Source organism: Bombyx mori, chromosome 1 (assembly GCF_030269925.1).
Source record: "Bombyx mori chromosome 1, ASM3026992v2".
In the NCBI taxonomy this organism is placed as follows: Eukaryota; Metazoa; Arthropoda; class Insecta; order Lepidoptera; family Bombycidae; genus Bombyx; species Bombyx mori.
The window spans coordinates 8,884,599-8,901,179 of record NC_085107.1 but is presented as its reverse complement, the minus strand read 5'-3'; the positions used below and the strand labels follow the sequence as shown (position 1 = coordinate 8,901,179).

Below are 16,581 nucleotides of genomic sequence, written 5' to 3'. Positions count from 1 at the left end.
CGCTAAGAAAAAAGAACGAAATTCATATTTTAACAGAAGTATATTCAAATAACAATATTCTAATACAAAACATTATGTATACCCCAAATAATGTTGCTTTTTATAACATTTAAATATATAATTACTATGTGTATTACAAATTATAAAATACACCAATTGGAAGATGTTAAAAAATGCTTGTTATCTTACATCTAAAGTATAGTTTCTACTATTTTTGATTGAATATTTATATATTTTTAATTATTATTAAGAATTGAAACTTAACACCTGGTATTGAACAGATTTTAATAAAATCTTGTCTTTTCTATTAAATCAATAAAAATTTAGCTAGATTTGATATTATAATCTTATCTGATCACGCTCAATAAATATCGAATAAAATTGTCAGAGTTACATAATATTATTTTTATCACCCAGTATCACAAATGCACACCCGTATTTGTACGTCGTATGTATAAATAATTTGTAATCACAGTAAGAACGTTTCATAACAGCCATATAACTAAATGATAACACAACCGTAAATATGATGTATATAATATTTCGCTTTGTAACAGAAAATCATCTTATGCTCTTAGGATGCTTTGGTAGGTACAGTAAACGCTTCTTAGTACAATAAAAGCTCCTTATTCGCGGATTTAAAATATGCGACCCAATTCTTATATTCGCGGATCTAATCTGTACATACACATTGATAAAAATTGTTGCACCTCAAATTGTTTTGTTTTATTTTATCATGTGCAACTTTTGTAGCAAAATATTTCTATAAATCACCAAGCTTAGTTTATTAAATACATAATTATTATTTTACTACACTTAGCAGAAACAGACAAAACAAAATTACACCAATACAGATTTGATTAGAAACTTAAATAAGACATTAGGACTTATAGTTGATGTCCGATTCTATGGATTGTTACATTTTTTGTATTAGTCTTTTTATTTAAAAGTACACATAAAAACTACAGAAGAAATAGGAACTGATATAATTCAACACTTAACAATAAGACACGAAAGGGACGTCTTTTTGCAAATTTAGTTCTAATAATAAAATAATTACTTGCTATTTTACATATCAAATCAACATGGATAACATTTAACTCATGGCAATACTTTTCTCTTCTTCGTTACTAATATCATCAAATTTTTTGCCTTTTAACAATATATCCATTGTGCTGAAAAGAAAGAAAAAAAACATTTCATTTGCAAATGGGTGATAAGTGCGTATTGTCATTAAATTTAATATTTTTGTTCCGACCGACACGATACCGAATAGACATTAACATCGTTGGAGTGAATACGTCCAATTTTTGTTTTTTTTCCCTAACTATTGCTAATAACCTAGAAGGGTTGTGGTAACAAGAACAGTGCTTCGCTGAATCTACCGCCGAATCGACCCACTGAGAGACTACATTAAATTTTATACTTTAAATTGTTAATTACTGTCAATTTAATTTTTTTTTAAATTAAACCCCCAATTGAAATCTAGGTCTCATTACCAATGTCATTCATTTTTCAAAATATCTGAAGTTATCTTTGATATTAGTTCTATGAATGTCTACAAGTCTATAAATTATAATAAAATTAAATAATAATCATAAATGAATGTATAAAGTTCCTTTTAATAATGTTTAACGTGTATTGTATAAATGTGTATGATAATATGACGCACAGAATTTCCGTAATTTCCGAGTAACTGTAATTCGTGTCGTTATTCGACAGTTGTAATTCGTGTCGTTAACCGACGTCGCTGTAGTATATCGTGTATGTCGGTGTAAAATCGCTCTTTAGTACTTTATTACATAAGCACGTTTTTTTTTATTACATAAAATAAGTATGTTTTATCCACTGAAATACTTACAAAGCACTTAGAAAAACTATAACTTGCGTCGATATAGTAAAATAAAATATTGAATTTATGTATTCCGTGCCGATGGTAGCATTATAAATCTGCGTATACACGATCGACGCGAATATAGCTACTGCGTTCTCCATGACAGATAAGAAAGCGTATGCTACACCTGTAAAGTAAACATATTAATAAGAAACATTAATAAGATATAATAAAAAAAATATTTAAAAACTGAATTCGATAGTTTCGTATAAGTAACGTCAATAACATCATAGTTTAGTTACATCAATTAAATGCAGTAAAAATCAAACTTTTATCTGTTCATCGCTTCAAATATTTATAATTTATGTATCCAAATATTTTTAATTTAAATAGCCAAAGAACTGACCCCGATTTTAATGTAATTTATATGACAATTTTGTAAATGACGAAATTCTAAGATTCTATTTCTAAGCCAGTATAAAAATAGCAAAAGTAGGTAATTATTATCTAAATAAAGCTGTAGACAATAACGAAAACACTTTCAGAATTGAATAAGAGATTAATCTAAATTTTTTTAGGGATTATGCGTAAGCCTAAAAAGCCATTTATTTTATTGTGACCTCGTAAAACTAAAAACATGTAGGTAAATAAGAAACTGGGAATTGTAGATTTAATACTACTGAGCTTTTTCCGTTTTGGGCGATCCCAATTTACACTGACAATTAAAATTAGATTTCTTTAGTAAAAATTAATACCATTCTCTTAATGGCTATAAATATGAAGTTTAGGTGGTTTAGTTGACTTGCGTCGAACATATTTTAAAAAAGCATAAGGTTAATTGAGGTATTTATCTTTAAACTAGCAATTATACATATAAATCTAGAAAACGACTTGAATCATGTTTCATGTACAGAATAATGAGTAGAAACACGTGATTTTGAACCAAAATGAAATATTTCATGGTATTTCGTAAATCTCTAAGGTGCATTGTACATATATGGTACTTGAAATGTTGCAATTGGATATTAATATACTGGCACATCAAAACTACGAGATATAGTTATATATTTTTATAATAAAATTTATGTTCATAGATTAAAAATCAAATATTATCATTGTTACTACTACTACCTCTACGAGCAGACCGTCTAGAGCAGGGGTCGGCAACGCGGCGCCCCCGATCGATTTTTTAATGCGCCCTCGCTGGACAAATGTAAATGTATGACAGACAGAGCGATTTACTTAATCTTGTCAAACGGCGATATACAGCAAGTAGTCAGTTGAGGTTAGGATTGTGCATAGATTAGCAGTTTGCTAACCTTGAGCGTATCTAATAACACGCACGTATTTTTTGTTAGTGTATGATCGTATTTCGAATAGACCACGCGTAGACCGTGTATTTAAAACTACCAAGTAATCCGAAACAATTATTTTCTTTCAATACCGAACAAAGCGTAATGACTCACATTTAGATAATTGTTTAAGGACCGGGAACTCTAAATATATCCCCAATTATAAGAAATTAGCTGAAAATATGGACACCCAAGTTTCACGCTGAATTATATGTATCATTATGTGACACCAACAAAATAAAGTTATAAAAATCTATTTTTTTAATGCCTATTGATACCTGTTGATTATCTGTAAAATATGCGCCCTCGGTGATTTTCAAATTTAGTATTGCGCCCTTAAGGACAAACAGGTTGCCGACCCCTGGCCTAGAGTCTAGGTACTTCGCTCCGAAAAAAAAAACTTGAATCCATTAATGAAGCAGTTAAGATGTGAGTGTTATGGTTAGTCTGGAGATTTTTTTAATTTTTTTTATTGCTTAGATGGATGGACGAGCTCACAGCCCACCTGATGTTAAGTGGTTACTGGAGCCCATAGACATCTACAATGTAAACGCACCACCTACCTTGAGATATAAGTTCTGAGGTCTCAGTATAGTTACAACGGCTACCCTACCCTTCGAATTACTGCTTCACGGCGGAAACAGGCGGAGTGGTGGTACCTACCCGTGCAGACTCCCAAGAGGTCCTACCACCAGTGATTACGCAAATTATAATTTTGCGGGTTTGATTTTTATTACACGATGTTATTCCTTCACCGTGGAAGTCAATCGTGAACATTTATTGAGTACGTATTTCATTAGAAAAATTGGTACCCGCCTGCGGGATTCGAACACCGGTGCATCACTATATACGAATGCACCGGACGTTTTATCCTTAGGGCCACGACGACTTCGAAAATTTAAATTGAAAAAAATTGAATGGAATATTGCTTACCGCAAATCGATTGCTAGTACAAAAACGTGTTGTGACGTCATATCTTGTTTCAAGTAGTGCACTTTCTGGCCAGCATGAAACAGCATAATTTCACTTAGGAACCGTTTATGTATAACATTTTAATGGCGCAATGAAAACTATCAGTGAATTTAAGTATTACATGAGCAAAACTAAACTATAAAAAGATTGAACGTGAAAAAAAAATTTGTTTTTTATACTACCTCTTTCATCAGGCGGTAACAGTTTTGAAGTAATGGAACGTATGAGTGGTGCCACAATGGGTCCTAATGCCGCCGCCGTAGCACCCACGTACATCATCTTTCCAACTGTGGTGTGAGCATACACTAGATGCCCGGTTATGTGGGCTGCGGCACCAAGCATCACTATTAACTAAACAACTCATTATTAGATTTATCTTTCACTTAAAAAAAAAGGTTATTATTTAAAGTAGCTGTTAAGCTAAAATTGCTTTACAAAAAAACCCATTGCTTAAAAAATAAATAAAAACTTCGAACATTTCAGTCAGTAGGTAACATTATTCTAAAAGCAAAAACGCATCTCTTTATATCAATTAATCTGAAATACTAACCGTGTCCCTCCACTTCAGTAGTTTAGTCATTAAAGGTATACCAAACAACATAGCAATCACATACAATGTGCTCAAGTACGTTTTAAAGTTGCTATATGTGGTTTCGTTCCATTTGAAGACGGTCTGTGCATATAAGTACATCACTTGTTTTTCATCTGAAATTTAAAATGACTTCATTTAGAATTCATATCCGAAAGTATTTCTAGATTTTATGACAGAAAGAATGACTATACGATTGTAATGTATAGAAAAAAACCCACAATTAGTGCATAAATTTATTGGGACATGTTTTGAACCCGCATAAGTGGAAGCGACAACCAGTTACGTTTCTTCGGCCGAATAAATCGTGTACCCAGCATTGAAAGGATGTGAGAGAAATTATACCATAACCAGTGCAATTGTCTCTAGAATCTTATGCCTAAAAGTGGGCAATAAATAAACAAAAAAAACAACAACATATTCAAACCGCTAACAACTTGAAACAAATTAATTTACACTGAATATTTATTTCAAAACATAAATCTCGCGTTTTTTATATTTTGTTACGTATTTGGACTTGATAATAGTTTCGGACGATGATTTTGTGATAAATTATCGCGTGACATATATATCAAATTTTAGGTGTTTGAATATCTTACAACGATAATCTTAAAGATCCAGAACTATTGCTGTTTTCATATCAATTCTAATATTGACATCTCGAGTATTATAATGTTACTACCCAAACTTAAGCCTAGGTCGTACTATGGTTTTGAAGACGCACACGGTACAATTAAAAACCGCGAAACCGCCCGCGGTTTTCACATTTTGTAGATGAATTTCAAAAGAGCAGTACGTATTGTTGCTCTGGTACTAAATAATACAAAAAAAACGTCAATTAAAACTCCGCAAATATCGGGTCTATCAGCATACTAAATAGCCATCGTAGATTTGAGAAAGATTTCTTTCATAAGGAATATGAAATTTTAAGAAAACATGTCAGTTGTGCTCGTTGTGTATCCATACATCACCTTCATGGATACGAAAACAGCTCGCGGTTACGCATAGTGCGGGTACACCCACTTAGTTCTATGGATTACACATTTTGCTGCGGTTTTTTTATATATATATATATATAGATAATTTTGTAATAATTCGCGGAAAAAACTGCAAGTACGGCCGCTTATATTCGTTTTCCTATTTCAGAAACTCACACGGATTTAAACTGCTGCGGTTTAACCGTAGTACGGCCTAGGTCCTTTTCCTTGTTTTAAGAATATTAAAATTAAAACACAAAGGTCGCCAGGTAAATGCTATCATTTAAGGATTTAGGATTTTTCATTGTTTAAGTTACTTTTCTTTGTTTTTTAATCATTTAAATTATTAAGCATATACATAGCATAAGATCTTTTGGTTGAGTTCTCGGCACTAAATCATAAGATTCAAATAATTCTAACAAAATTGTTTCAATAATAATATATTGAAAAGTATGAAAAACGGAAATGGTAATGTAGTTAAATTACTAAATTTGTTACCTCTTTGAAATGTATAGAATGCCATCGATGTAAGCAAAAGCCACAAAAATAGTCTTTTATTGTTCGATCGTCTTCTTGTTAACGTAACAACAGTCTGAACGATATTATTTGTGTCGAAGAAATCAGTAAACGGGTTCTTTACGCCGGCTTCTTTTAGAGACTTCTGTTCTTGACGTGTTTGCCAATCGAGAAATATTAAACAATGTAACGTCGCCAGAACCATTAGAAATGTATTGATTGCAAACATTGACGTGAACGACTTATTTACTACCTTATTGTATAATAAATTTCCTGAAACAATTTTTTTTCTCAGTAACACTTCTATAAAACGAAAACTTGTAAATAATTACGGCTTAAAAACCTGAGAAATAAAATATATTTGTGAGGCTTACCTATAGCTATACCCATGGGCAATGTGCTTAAATAAGTTACGTCTAATATTCCAACACGCAATGTTCTATTTTTTACTGAAGATACATCTGCTATGTAAGCAAAACATCCGGCAAATATAGCCAAGTCAGCACCGGTCAGTGCACTTGGTAGAGCAGCCGTGTATATCACATATTCTACAGGCCAATCTAAAAAATATATAAAAGACCCAAAGATTATTCTGTCATTTTATAAATAATAATTGTAATCGTTTCCGTAGAATCGTACAGTATCAAAACCACCTATAATATTTGCTCGGTGGTAGCTTTCCAATAAATCTTTAGTAGCTTATCTTGTATGTATTATATCTTACATATCTATCTATATAACGGAATATTTAAATGTAATTATTACCATATTCAAGAGGTGTGATTGCAATATAATAGCTCAATCACTTTGTGTTGATAACATGACTAGGAACAATGTGCTTAGTGCGAGATAACGTTCTCGATAGCGTAAAAGTGACTCAAATTTGTATGCAGTTGGAACGTTTGCCTACGTTTGCCGCTAGGGGCGCTGTTCCAAGTGCATACAAAATTGGGTTAACTTTAACGTTATCGAGAACGTTAAAAAACGCGCACTAAGCACACAGGATTTATTATTGAAAAATTTTGTTAGATTTGCTATTAAGAAAATCGCTAATTATGCCAGCGTAACCGGGCGAGTAGGTGAGCTCACGAGGCTCGTAATCAGAGGACGTTGCTGACACTAGCCCTAGCAAGAGTAGTGCTTCGCAGAATCTACCATCGGACGGGAAGCACGACTCACTGAAAAGACCCGTCGAGAAACACAGTGGGCTGTGTTTGAGGGTTAATTTGCTCGCCGAATTCTTCGTCGCAAGTGACGGTTTCGACGAGAACGGTGACCGGTGCTTGAGGTAGGTAAAAGCACCATTAGTAGATTGGAACGATCCGAAATGACGTGTGTTGTTTGCGTGAAACGTTAATGTATCATATGCGCCTTTGAGATTTTCATTCTCTCATGTACATTTATTAATTGTAGATAAAAGCAGATGTTTGTTTATTACTTTTTTTGGATTAAGCACTGATTTAACTAACCCAATGCAGTCTGTTTGTACACAAAGATAATTATGATTTCATACTCAGGTACCGTAATTATATCGCTATTCCTTCTAGTGGATTTAGTCCACGTTTCGCTTTATCACTTAATCTGAAATACATTTTTATTAAATTAAACAACCCCTGTACTATTTTTTTTTATTCTTTGTTAGAGCCATACACCTATTAGGTTAAGTCGGCTCAACCCCTGTACTATTTTCGGTAAAATTTTTGAAAATTTCCACACTATGCCAATAGCAACTGCACAAAGCTTGAAGTTAAGCCAGAAAATTAAGTGTTTAATTTAGTATGTCACAAAAACAGTACCTACGTAGGTACATAAAATATCTATGGAATAAAATGATTTCATTTCTGTAAAGTTCGACACGGTAACATATTATTACCGCGTTACCTACTCAATGTGTGCGCTGATTAGTCTTGATGTTTATTAATAATTAAAACTACAGTACAAGAATAAGGTGTCCAGAAGTATAGCTAGATCTTACCATTCATTGTATTCACAGTAATCATGATGGAAAAATATAATTTTCCCAGTAGCCCAGCCAATAATACAATTTTTCGTCCTCTTTTATCACTGTATGAGCCCAAGAAAAAGGCTAGAAATAGAGGAACAACATGACTTGCTATACCGTTCCATTGATGGAATGTTGATACTGTCACCTTCAAAAATAATTTGATTACATAACCATTTTTTGATTACCAACTATATTAATGACTAGCGAGCCGCCCTCGCTTCGCTTCGGAAACATTAAATTTTATTATTGATAGCTGAGTCCCGCGATGATACCCGCAGTTATTATCGTGCCGCAGGTGAGGCCGCGGGGCGAAGCTAATATAAAAAAAGTTGCCTAAGTTACTCCTTATATCATCAGCTACCTATCAGTGAAAGTCTCGTCAAAATCGGTCCAGCCGTTCCAGAGATTAGCCAGAACAAACAGACAGACAGAGAAAAATTGTAAAAAATGTTATTTTGGTGTATATACCGTATATTATACGGTACATATATATTATATTATGTTATGTTATATGTTATATTAAAAGAGTTACGGGATTTATATATATATATTCGATGGACATGCAATGCATTAGATAAATTTAGAACTTTTCATGTTATGTGAACTATTATTGAAGATGCATGTACATACATAAGAATTAAAATGATTATAATAAATAAGTTCTTGTTAAAAATTAGACAATTATTGAAATTTGTAATAGGTGGGATGGCAAAAATATTTTAATGTATCTAAGCATACCTGTACTTCTTTATTGATATCTGCATGTTTGCTAATGTTGTAACATATTTCTGTACTATAGCCATGATTAATATGACACGTTTGAAAGACATAAAATGTTTGCTCTATTACATTTGTGATCATATATGCCATCATGTAGAAGAACATTGTTGGTTCCACCGTTATATATTTGTACCATGGCATCCTTGGTTGAATCTGTAAACAATTTAGCATTCTTGATTGCGAAAAAAAAGCACTATAATTGCAGGAAAAACTTGTAAATTAATTTAAATTACAATTAGCGGTTTTATCATAATACATTCATAGTGCTTACTTTGCCACAATAACAGTCTTAGAAATTTACAGTACTATCAACAATCCACCAGGTTTTACAAAAAATTAGGACAGTTCAGCCAATTATTAGCTATAAGATTAATATCAAAAGACACATTTTTTTAAGATCTATTTGAAATTTATGTTGCTATTGTTGACAGATTTAGAACATGCTTAGCAATGCTCACACATTAGGATGTCAAGTTTAGTTTTATTATTAGGAGTTCAAGGAAAGCTATAGAATTTAAAAAGTTCTTTTATTTTTTAATTTTATCTGTTTATCTGTTTATATTAAAATAATACAATTATAAAGACATATTAAAAATTTCAAGAAATTCATTTAAACTGTCATTAAAACGAGTTTGTTTAAATATATGTGTTCTGTGACATCTGTGGCATTTTTAGTGATGGGAAAGTCGTACAAAAAAAAACAATAAATAAATAAAACAAATATTTACATTAAGTCTTGTATCTAATGTAAAAGGATACATCATTTATAACTATTCCATACAGAAATTAATACACATTAAAAAGAAACAGTTCTATTTATCTATACTAATATATAAATCTAGTGGTTTTTATGGATGTTCCATTATAACTACTGAAGAATGTATCCAATTCACTTGAAACTTGGTATCCATGTTAATTTTAAATGCCCAGCGATAATGGCTAGTTTATTTATAAAATGTGATGTGAGTATGTATGTTTGTTCAAATATATATTTATGAAATGTTCAAGGAATTTTCAGATTGGCTAGGCCATTGATCTGTGAGTTTGTCTTCAGCGATAGGCAACAGCTTGGCTGTTTTAAGGTAGTTTGATTCATTTTGTATATTCAATATGTAAAATTTGTCAATTAGTCTTTTTATTCCAGTCTGTTGTCTTGATAAAAATTATAAACATCTTAAAATAACCTATTTAAAAGTTGTAAATGAATAAATACGATTATCCTGCCTATTTATGCCGCAAACAGTCATGTATTCAAGTTTGAAGATTGAGCAGTTTCTGAAAATATTTCACTCATGTGAGCCTGTTTTTATAAAATTGCAGTGGTTCAATGAGAATTCATTAAATTGAGGAAATTTATTTCAAGTTATTGTTGAATGTTGTCTTCACAATGAGGCCCTTTATCTGTGGTTTTTTTACAACTCATAATTTACCTCTTAATATTACACTATTATCATAAGATAAAATATCAGGAAGAATTTGACCAGAGGTCAATATAGAAGATATTAGTTATGGATATTAGTAAATGTTTTAGATATTATATAAGTTAAGGATATTAGTTATGAACGGAAACTTTTTGATAAAATTATATAATAGAATAAAAAAGTGTATTTAATAAAAACTGGTATTTTTAAAAACACTATTGAACCAAAGTTAAGTATTGCACAGGAGACTTGAATTCTTAGGCACATTAAAGTTGAACAAACAAGTATTCACTTTACAGTGTAAACATGTTATGGTTAAATTTTAAGAATATATTTTCTTTTTTATCCTCTCGTTTTTTTGTGATTTTTTTTAAACTGTGTAAAATATTTTTACTTAGTTCTAGTAGAATGTTTACTTACCATGCCTATATTTTCTTTGCTTGTAGTTGACATTTTTAATTTTTTTTATAGTAAATATGGGTAAAATAATACGATTTTATTTATATTGCAAGCGTATTATATTTTGGAGATTTTACCAACACAGTTTTATAACGTGATCTGCAAGTGAATGTTAAATGCGACATGAAACATGCATTTTTTTAAACTTAACAATGCTGTTGATCAAACACCCAACATTCACTAAACTCGAAAAGTTGTGAATTTTACGCGCGCGGGACTCATATTCATCACCAGTAATCACCACTGTACTGCACTTCAGTCACAGATAAAATAAGGTGAATGAAGTTAGCCCCTCAAAAAAATTTTTTTTTCCTATTTTATACTTATTTTCTATTAATTCGTTTGTTCATCATTTGTTCATGATTGTTCACTGTTAATAATTGTTTGTTCTGCATTTATTTATTTAAAAAATATATTTAAAAATATACCTACAAGTTAGCCCCTCTATTGCAATTTTTAATATTTTTTCATCCTTAATGACTCGTAAATATTCATTTTCGATTGTTCTTATACAAAACACGTTTGTTCTCTTTCGAAATTACTCGTTTTTTGTTTAATTTACTATTTTTATTAGTTGAATAAATGTATGCAAAATATGTGTACTGCGCATGCGTCAACTATAATGCCTAAACTTTCTACGCGGTTTTAATCGTGAAAAAAAAAACAAATATAAATCCTGAAGGAGCAATTAATTGGTATACAGTTTAATAAAAAAATTAAAAAATAAATAAATGAAATAATGTGCATTGGCGTTAAGTTAGACCAAATACATTTTTTCCATCCTCCTACTTATCGTTATGAAGGTATAAAAAAGATAGGGAGTTCACATAGGTAATATAAACAAATAAGTAAATATGTCCATTATTTATCTTTCAAGAGATAATATAGGTATACATTATAATAACTTTTTTACACAGTCGAAATTATATTCCTAACATTAGTAAAATAACATGTTAATACGATAGGTAAGAGGATGGAAAAAATGTATTTGGTCTAACTTAACGCCAATGCACATTATTTCATTTATTTATTTTTTAATTTTTTTAATTAAACTGTATTTCAATTAATTGCTCCTTCAGGATTTATATTTGTTTTTTTTTTTCAGCATTAAAACCGCGTAGAAAGTTTAGGCATTATAGTTGACGCATGCGCAGTACACATATTTTGCATACATTTATTCAACTAATAAAAATAGTAAATTAAACAAAAAACGAGTAATTTCGAAAGAGAACAAACGTGTTTTGTGTAAGAACAATCGAAAATGAATATTTACGAGTCATTAAGGATGAAAAAATATTAAAAATTGCATTAGAGGGGCTAACTTGTAGGTATATTTTTAAATATTTTTTTTAAATAAATAAATGCTGAACAAACATTTATTAACAGTGAACAATTATGAACAAATGATGAACAAACGAATTAATAGAAAATAAGTATAAAATAGGAAAAAAAAATTTTTTTGAGGGGCTAACTTCATTCACCTGATAAAATACAGCAAGTTGCAGCACGCTCAGTGTTGCCAGGTTGGATTGAAAAATTACAGTAGATCAATAGGAAAATGGCTCAGCAAATTTGGCCCCCTTTTTTTGATTTTCAGTTTTTTTTGTTTTAATTATTTGTTCGTCGTTTGTTCGTTAATTTTCGAATGTAAAAACTGTTTGTTCGTCTTTTATTTATTTAAAATTAATAACCAAATGTTCACCCTTAAGTGGGCCCCTTTTACTATATATCTTTATTTTTATCGCTCAGATTAATTAATTTTGGTCAATTATCGTTTGTTCGATGACTATTGGTGATTGTTCGATCATAAAAACAAATTCCCAATTCTTAATTATTTTATATCTAATAAGCAAACCATCACCTCACGCCACCATTTTTTTGATTTTCGGTTTTTTAATTTAATTATTTGTTCATATTTTATTTATTTATAATTAATTAAACAAATGATCTCCCTTAAGTTGCCCCTCCTTACTAGATATCTTTATTTTTATCCCTTAGATTAATTAATTTTGATCAATTATCGTTTGTTCGACGACTATTGGTGATTGATCGATCATAAAAACAATTAAATTAAAAAAAATGAAGCCTTGTAATATAGTATCAATCAAGATACGTCTCGATAATAATAATTAAGTTAATATAGACGTAAATAAATATATTTTTTAAATAACATCCTGTTTATACAGTATATTTAAACCAAGTTTATTTTTCCATATTAAATGAATTTCTACGAAATGTCCCGGTAATATATTTCTTGAACTTATAAATAATTATCATTTCAACAAAAACAGATTTTGGGATTTAAGGATGAAAAAATATTAAAAATTGCATTAGAGGGGCTAACTTGTAGGTATATTTTTAAATATTTTTTTTAAATAAATAACTGCAGAACAAACAATTATTAACAGTGAACAATCATGAACAAATGATGAACAAACGAATTAATAGAAAATAAGTATAAAATAGGAAAAAAAAATTTTTTTGAGGGGCTAACTTAATTTACCTGAGTCTATAGTCCACAGCGAATATATTAATCTGTGATTTATTTTTTTATTGCCGTACAGGCAGACGAGCATACGGCCCACCTGATGGTGAGTGGTTACCGTCGCTCATGGACGTCAGCAATGCCAGGGGCAGAGCCAAGCCGCTGCCTACCAATACACTGTTATCTGGCCAAAACCAGAAAAATACCTTGAACACTACTATGAAGTAGTTTATTATTTAAAGATTAAGCATGGTTTAATTTTTATTACATTCAGAACTTTCTTGACCACAAAATAATTCCAATCCGGCGAACAATTCTCTCTTCTTCTCTTCGAACAATTCTTCGCAAAACCTACTGTGAATTTAGGCAAGTTTAGACTTTTTGCGGTGGGGGCATGAAACTTAAATTGTTTTAGTTTTTGAGTTATGTTTCTTTAGGTTTATACGAATAATAATGATGGTTAACCGTTAACCGTTCTGAAAATGTGCAAGTTATAGAAAATGAATAACAATACGCTAGAACAGGTTCAAATTGCTGTGTTTTAAATACTTATATATTTTTTTGTAATTAGTGTCAATGTTATGTAGAATGCAAGATTTTTTTTTAATTAATAAATATAAGAAAGGTTGAAATTGTAAAATACTTAAAATAAAAATAAGTAAAATAAAAACGTACTTCTTGGTCATGCATAGAGGAAATCATTTTTTAAATCATATCTTCCGTTGGTGCGTGATGCGATATTAACTCAATTTGTATGTTGGTCAATAGACTGTCGAACCAAAATGTTTCCCTTTATAGTCTTCGTAATCAGTTGGCTTCTTTGCTTTGTTTTAACGTCGCTTACTTGACTGAATAGACACTCGCATGCGGCATTTGAGTGGGGCAAAGACAGAATGTTCAACATAAACTTGAGCAGAAATTTAAAGATATTTACTCCACTTGGTCTTATAGCTGTGCAATCTGTGAACCATTAAAATATTACTTAATTTGTAAGAAAGAAAGAGGCGATTAAAATTATTTAAAACCAATAAAGTGACAAGACTGTTCAGCTTTGTCAATTGTGGGTAAACACTCCTCTTGAAACATAATTAATGAGAAATCCCGCACTTGTCACCAGGGTTGAATTTGGATAAGCTGAAAAAGATAGCATCAAAATTTCAAAAGATAGTATTTGTAAAAAATTATAGTACGCTTTATTATTTTGAATTAAAAATAGCGAAACATTAAATCAACAGGAGTTTACATAAAATTTAGTCCTCTTCCAAGTTTATCAGTTCTTCAATATTAGTTTCATCCTCTGAAATCTTAGAATTTAATCTTATTAAAATATCCTCAGTAGGAATAAAATCAGTACAATTCCCACTTTTGCTACTCTCTTTGATAGTGTCACAAGCAAGATGGCGCCTTGGATTGTGTTGCCAGTTTGTTCCTTATCGTGGTCTAAATAAGGTTCACTTTACTGAATATTAACTCGCAGTCAGCATGGGGAAGTACTACGCAATCTAGGACAAATTTCGCTATTTTTTTAAGTGGCCTGTGGTGTGTGGTTAGCCTGTGTGGCCTGTGTGTGATTTCATCTAATGAACTTTTTTTTTAATGTTGGGTTAGCCCCGAATGGTATTTAAATACTACTTATATTAGTCATATAGGCAAGGTATTGAAATTAAAGTACTATTTCGTAATATCCTTAGATATGGATAGTATATAGTACGAAGTATGAAATTGCAGTACAAATTCTATAAGTTAGTTATTGTTAAGGATCTCTAAATCCCCCTCCAAACAAGTTTTTATTCTCGCCCACCACCGAGCTTCACTTCATCGAGTGATCGCGAACGCATATCATATACATCTTTAACGATTACATACATTATCTACTACAATATTCAACCTCATTATTATTTGTTCTTCAGTTTTTTATCTTTTAATAAACCTGTAAATACGAGCCAAATCGTTTCATTGAAGAGAACAACAAGACATCCAGCAAGGAACAGTTATATGTAGTAAGAAATCCAACTCTCCTTGTCATCCAACATAAATGTTTGTCGATAACCCAATTCCTTTGGTAATATTGCAAGCCTTTCGCTATATGTTGTTGAGTTGCATATTTCTGGTTTTAATTTTGAAATAGCGTTCATAATTTGATCATTCAGATTGTACCTCTTCCCGGTGCTTACAAAAAGCTACTGTGGACAATTAAATATAAATTCACTATCTTTAATTTAGATAGTAATTAAAATTAAAGAACAGGTACCGTAGAAAACGACAGGGATCATGATAGATAGATAGATAGATCATGCTTTGATAGAAATACCTTGCATCTACGTTAATTATTATGTATTTGGTAACACTGTAGGTGTAGGAACTGCTTAGGGAAATTTTGCGGTTGTTAAAAATATTGTGACGATGACAAATAAGTATAAATATTTTTAGACATAGACATTTTTAGACATATTTTTAGATTATTACTACTTTTTCATACGTTGTTTATTCGTTTGTTAAGTATATGTACTTTTTTAATCCTACCTAAGCTGATATCCTTGAGAGCATACTTTTTTTTTGTTTTTTTTTTATTGCTTAGATGGGTGGACGAGCTCACAGCCCACCTGGTATTACGTGGTTACTGGAGCCCATAGACATCTACGACGTAAATGCGCCACCGACCTTGAGATATCAGTTCTAAGGTCTCAAGTATAGTTACAACGGCTGCCCCACCTTTCAAACTGAAACTGCTTCTGCCCGGCAGAAATAGGCGGGGTAGTGGTACCTACCCGCGCGGACTCATAGAGGTCCTACCACCAGTAATTACGCAAATTAAAATTTGCGGGTTTGATTTTTATTACACGATGTTATTCCTTCACCGTGGAAGTCAATCGAGAACATTTGTTGAGTACGTATTTAATTAGAAAAATTGGTACCCGCCTGGGATTCGCACACCGGTGCATCGCTCAACACGAATGCACCGGACGTCATATCCTTTAGGCCACGACGACTTCGTTCGACGACAGCGTAACCTAACAAGTAGGTGAGCTCACAAGATCGGAAACGCAACCCACTGAGAAAATCCGGCGAGAAACTCAGTGGGCTGTGTCTGTGGGTTGATTTCCTCACCGAGCCCTTGGTCGCAAGCGACGGGTTAGTGCCCCCTGAGCTCACCTACTCGCCCGGCTACGTTGGCATAGCCCCCTAGGTTA

At 31.6% G+C, this 16,581-nt stretch overlaps 1 protein-coding gene and 1 long non-coding RNA gene across 3 annotated transcripts; both read right to left on the bottom strand.

The window, feature by feature from the left end:
* Positions 1 to 21: 21 nt before the first annotated feature.
* Positions 22 to 11,173, bottom strand: LOC101737363 (proton-coupled folate transporter). 2 transcript variants are annotated; one of them, XM_004929792.4, is made up of 9 exons: positions 10,867 to 11,173; positions 8,984 to 9,178; positions 8,216 to 8,390; positions 6,615 to 6,800; positions 6,223 to 6,513; positions 4,709 to 4,863; positions 4,341 to 4,509; positions 1,862 to 2,021; positions 22 to 1,175 (listed from the first exon to the last, which is right to left on the bottom strand). In XM_004929792.4, exons 1-9 carry the CDS (start codon positions 10,897 to 10,899, stop codon positions 1,097 to 1,099), a joined length of 1,443 nt encoding a protein of 480 aa, XP_004929849.1. In that variant the 5' UTR covers positions 10,900 to 11,173; the 3' UTR covers positions 22 to 1,096. The 2 variants fall into 2 exon arrangements, with proteins under 2 accessions (XP_004929849.1, XP_012548977.1); XM_012693523.4 differs by lacking the exon at positions 22 to 1,175 and adding an exon at positions 4,120 to 4,184 and having other exon boundaries at positions 1,878 to 2,021.
* Positions 11,174 to 13,638: 2,465 nt separating this feature from the next.
* LOC134199781 (uncharacterized) lies at positions 13,639 to 14,461 on the bottom strand. The gene is made up of 2 exons (XR_009974403.1): positions 14,066 to 14,461; positions 13,639 to 13,866 (listed from the first exon to the last, which is right to left on the bottom strand). It is a non-coding gene; the product is annotated as an uncharacterized LOC134199781 (long non-coding RNA).
* Positions 14,462 to 16,581: the final 2,120 nt, after the last annotated feature.

Coding starts and splice junctions, on each gene's coding strand:
- LOC101737363 (XM_004929792.4), bottom strand. CDS start 10,899: ATGTCAACTACAAGCAAAGAAAATATAGGCATG. Junction 9,179..10,866: donor GCAAAGAAAATATAGGCATG/GTAAGTAAACAT, acceptor AATTGTTTACAG/ATTCAACCAAGGATGCCATG. Junction 4,510..4,708: donor TACTGAAGTGGAGGGACACG/GTTAGTATTTCA, acceptor TGAGTTGTTTAG/TTAATAGTGATGCTTGGTGC.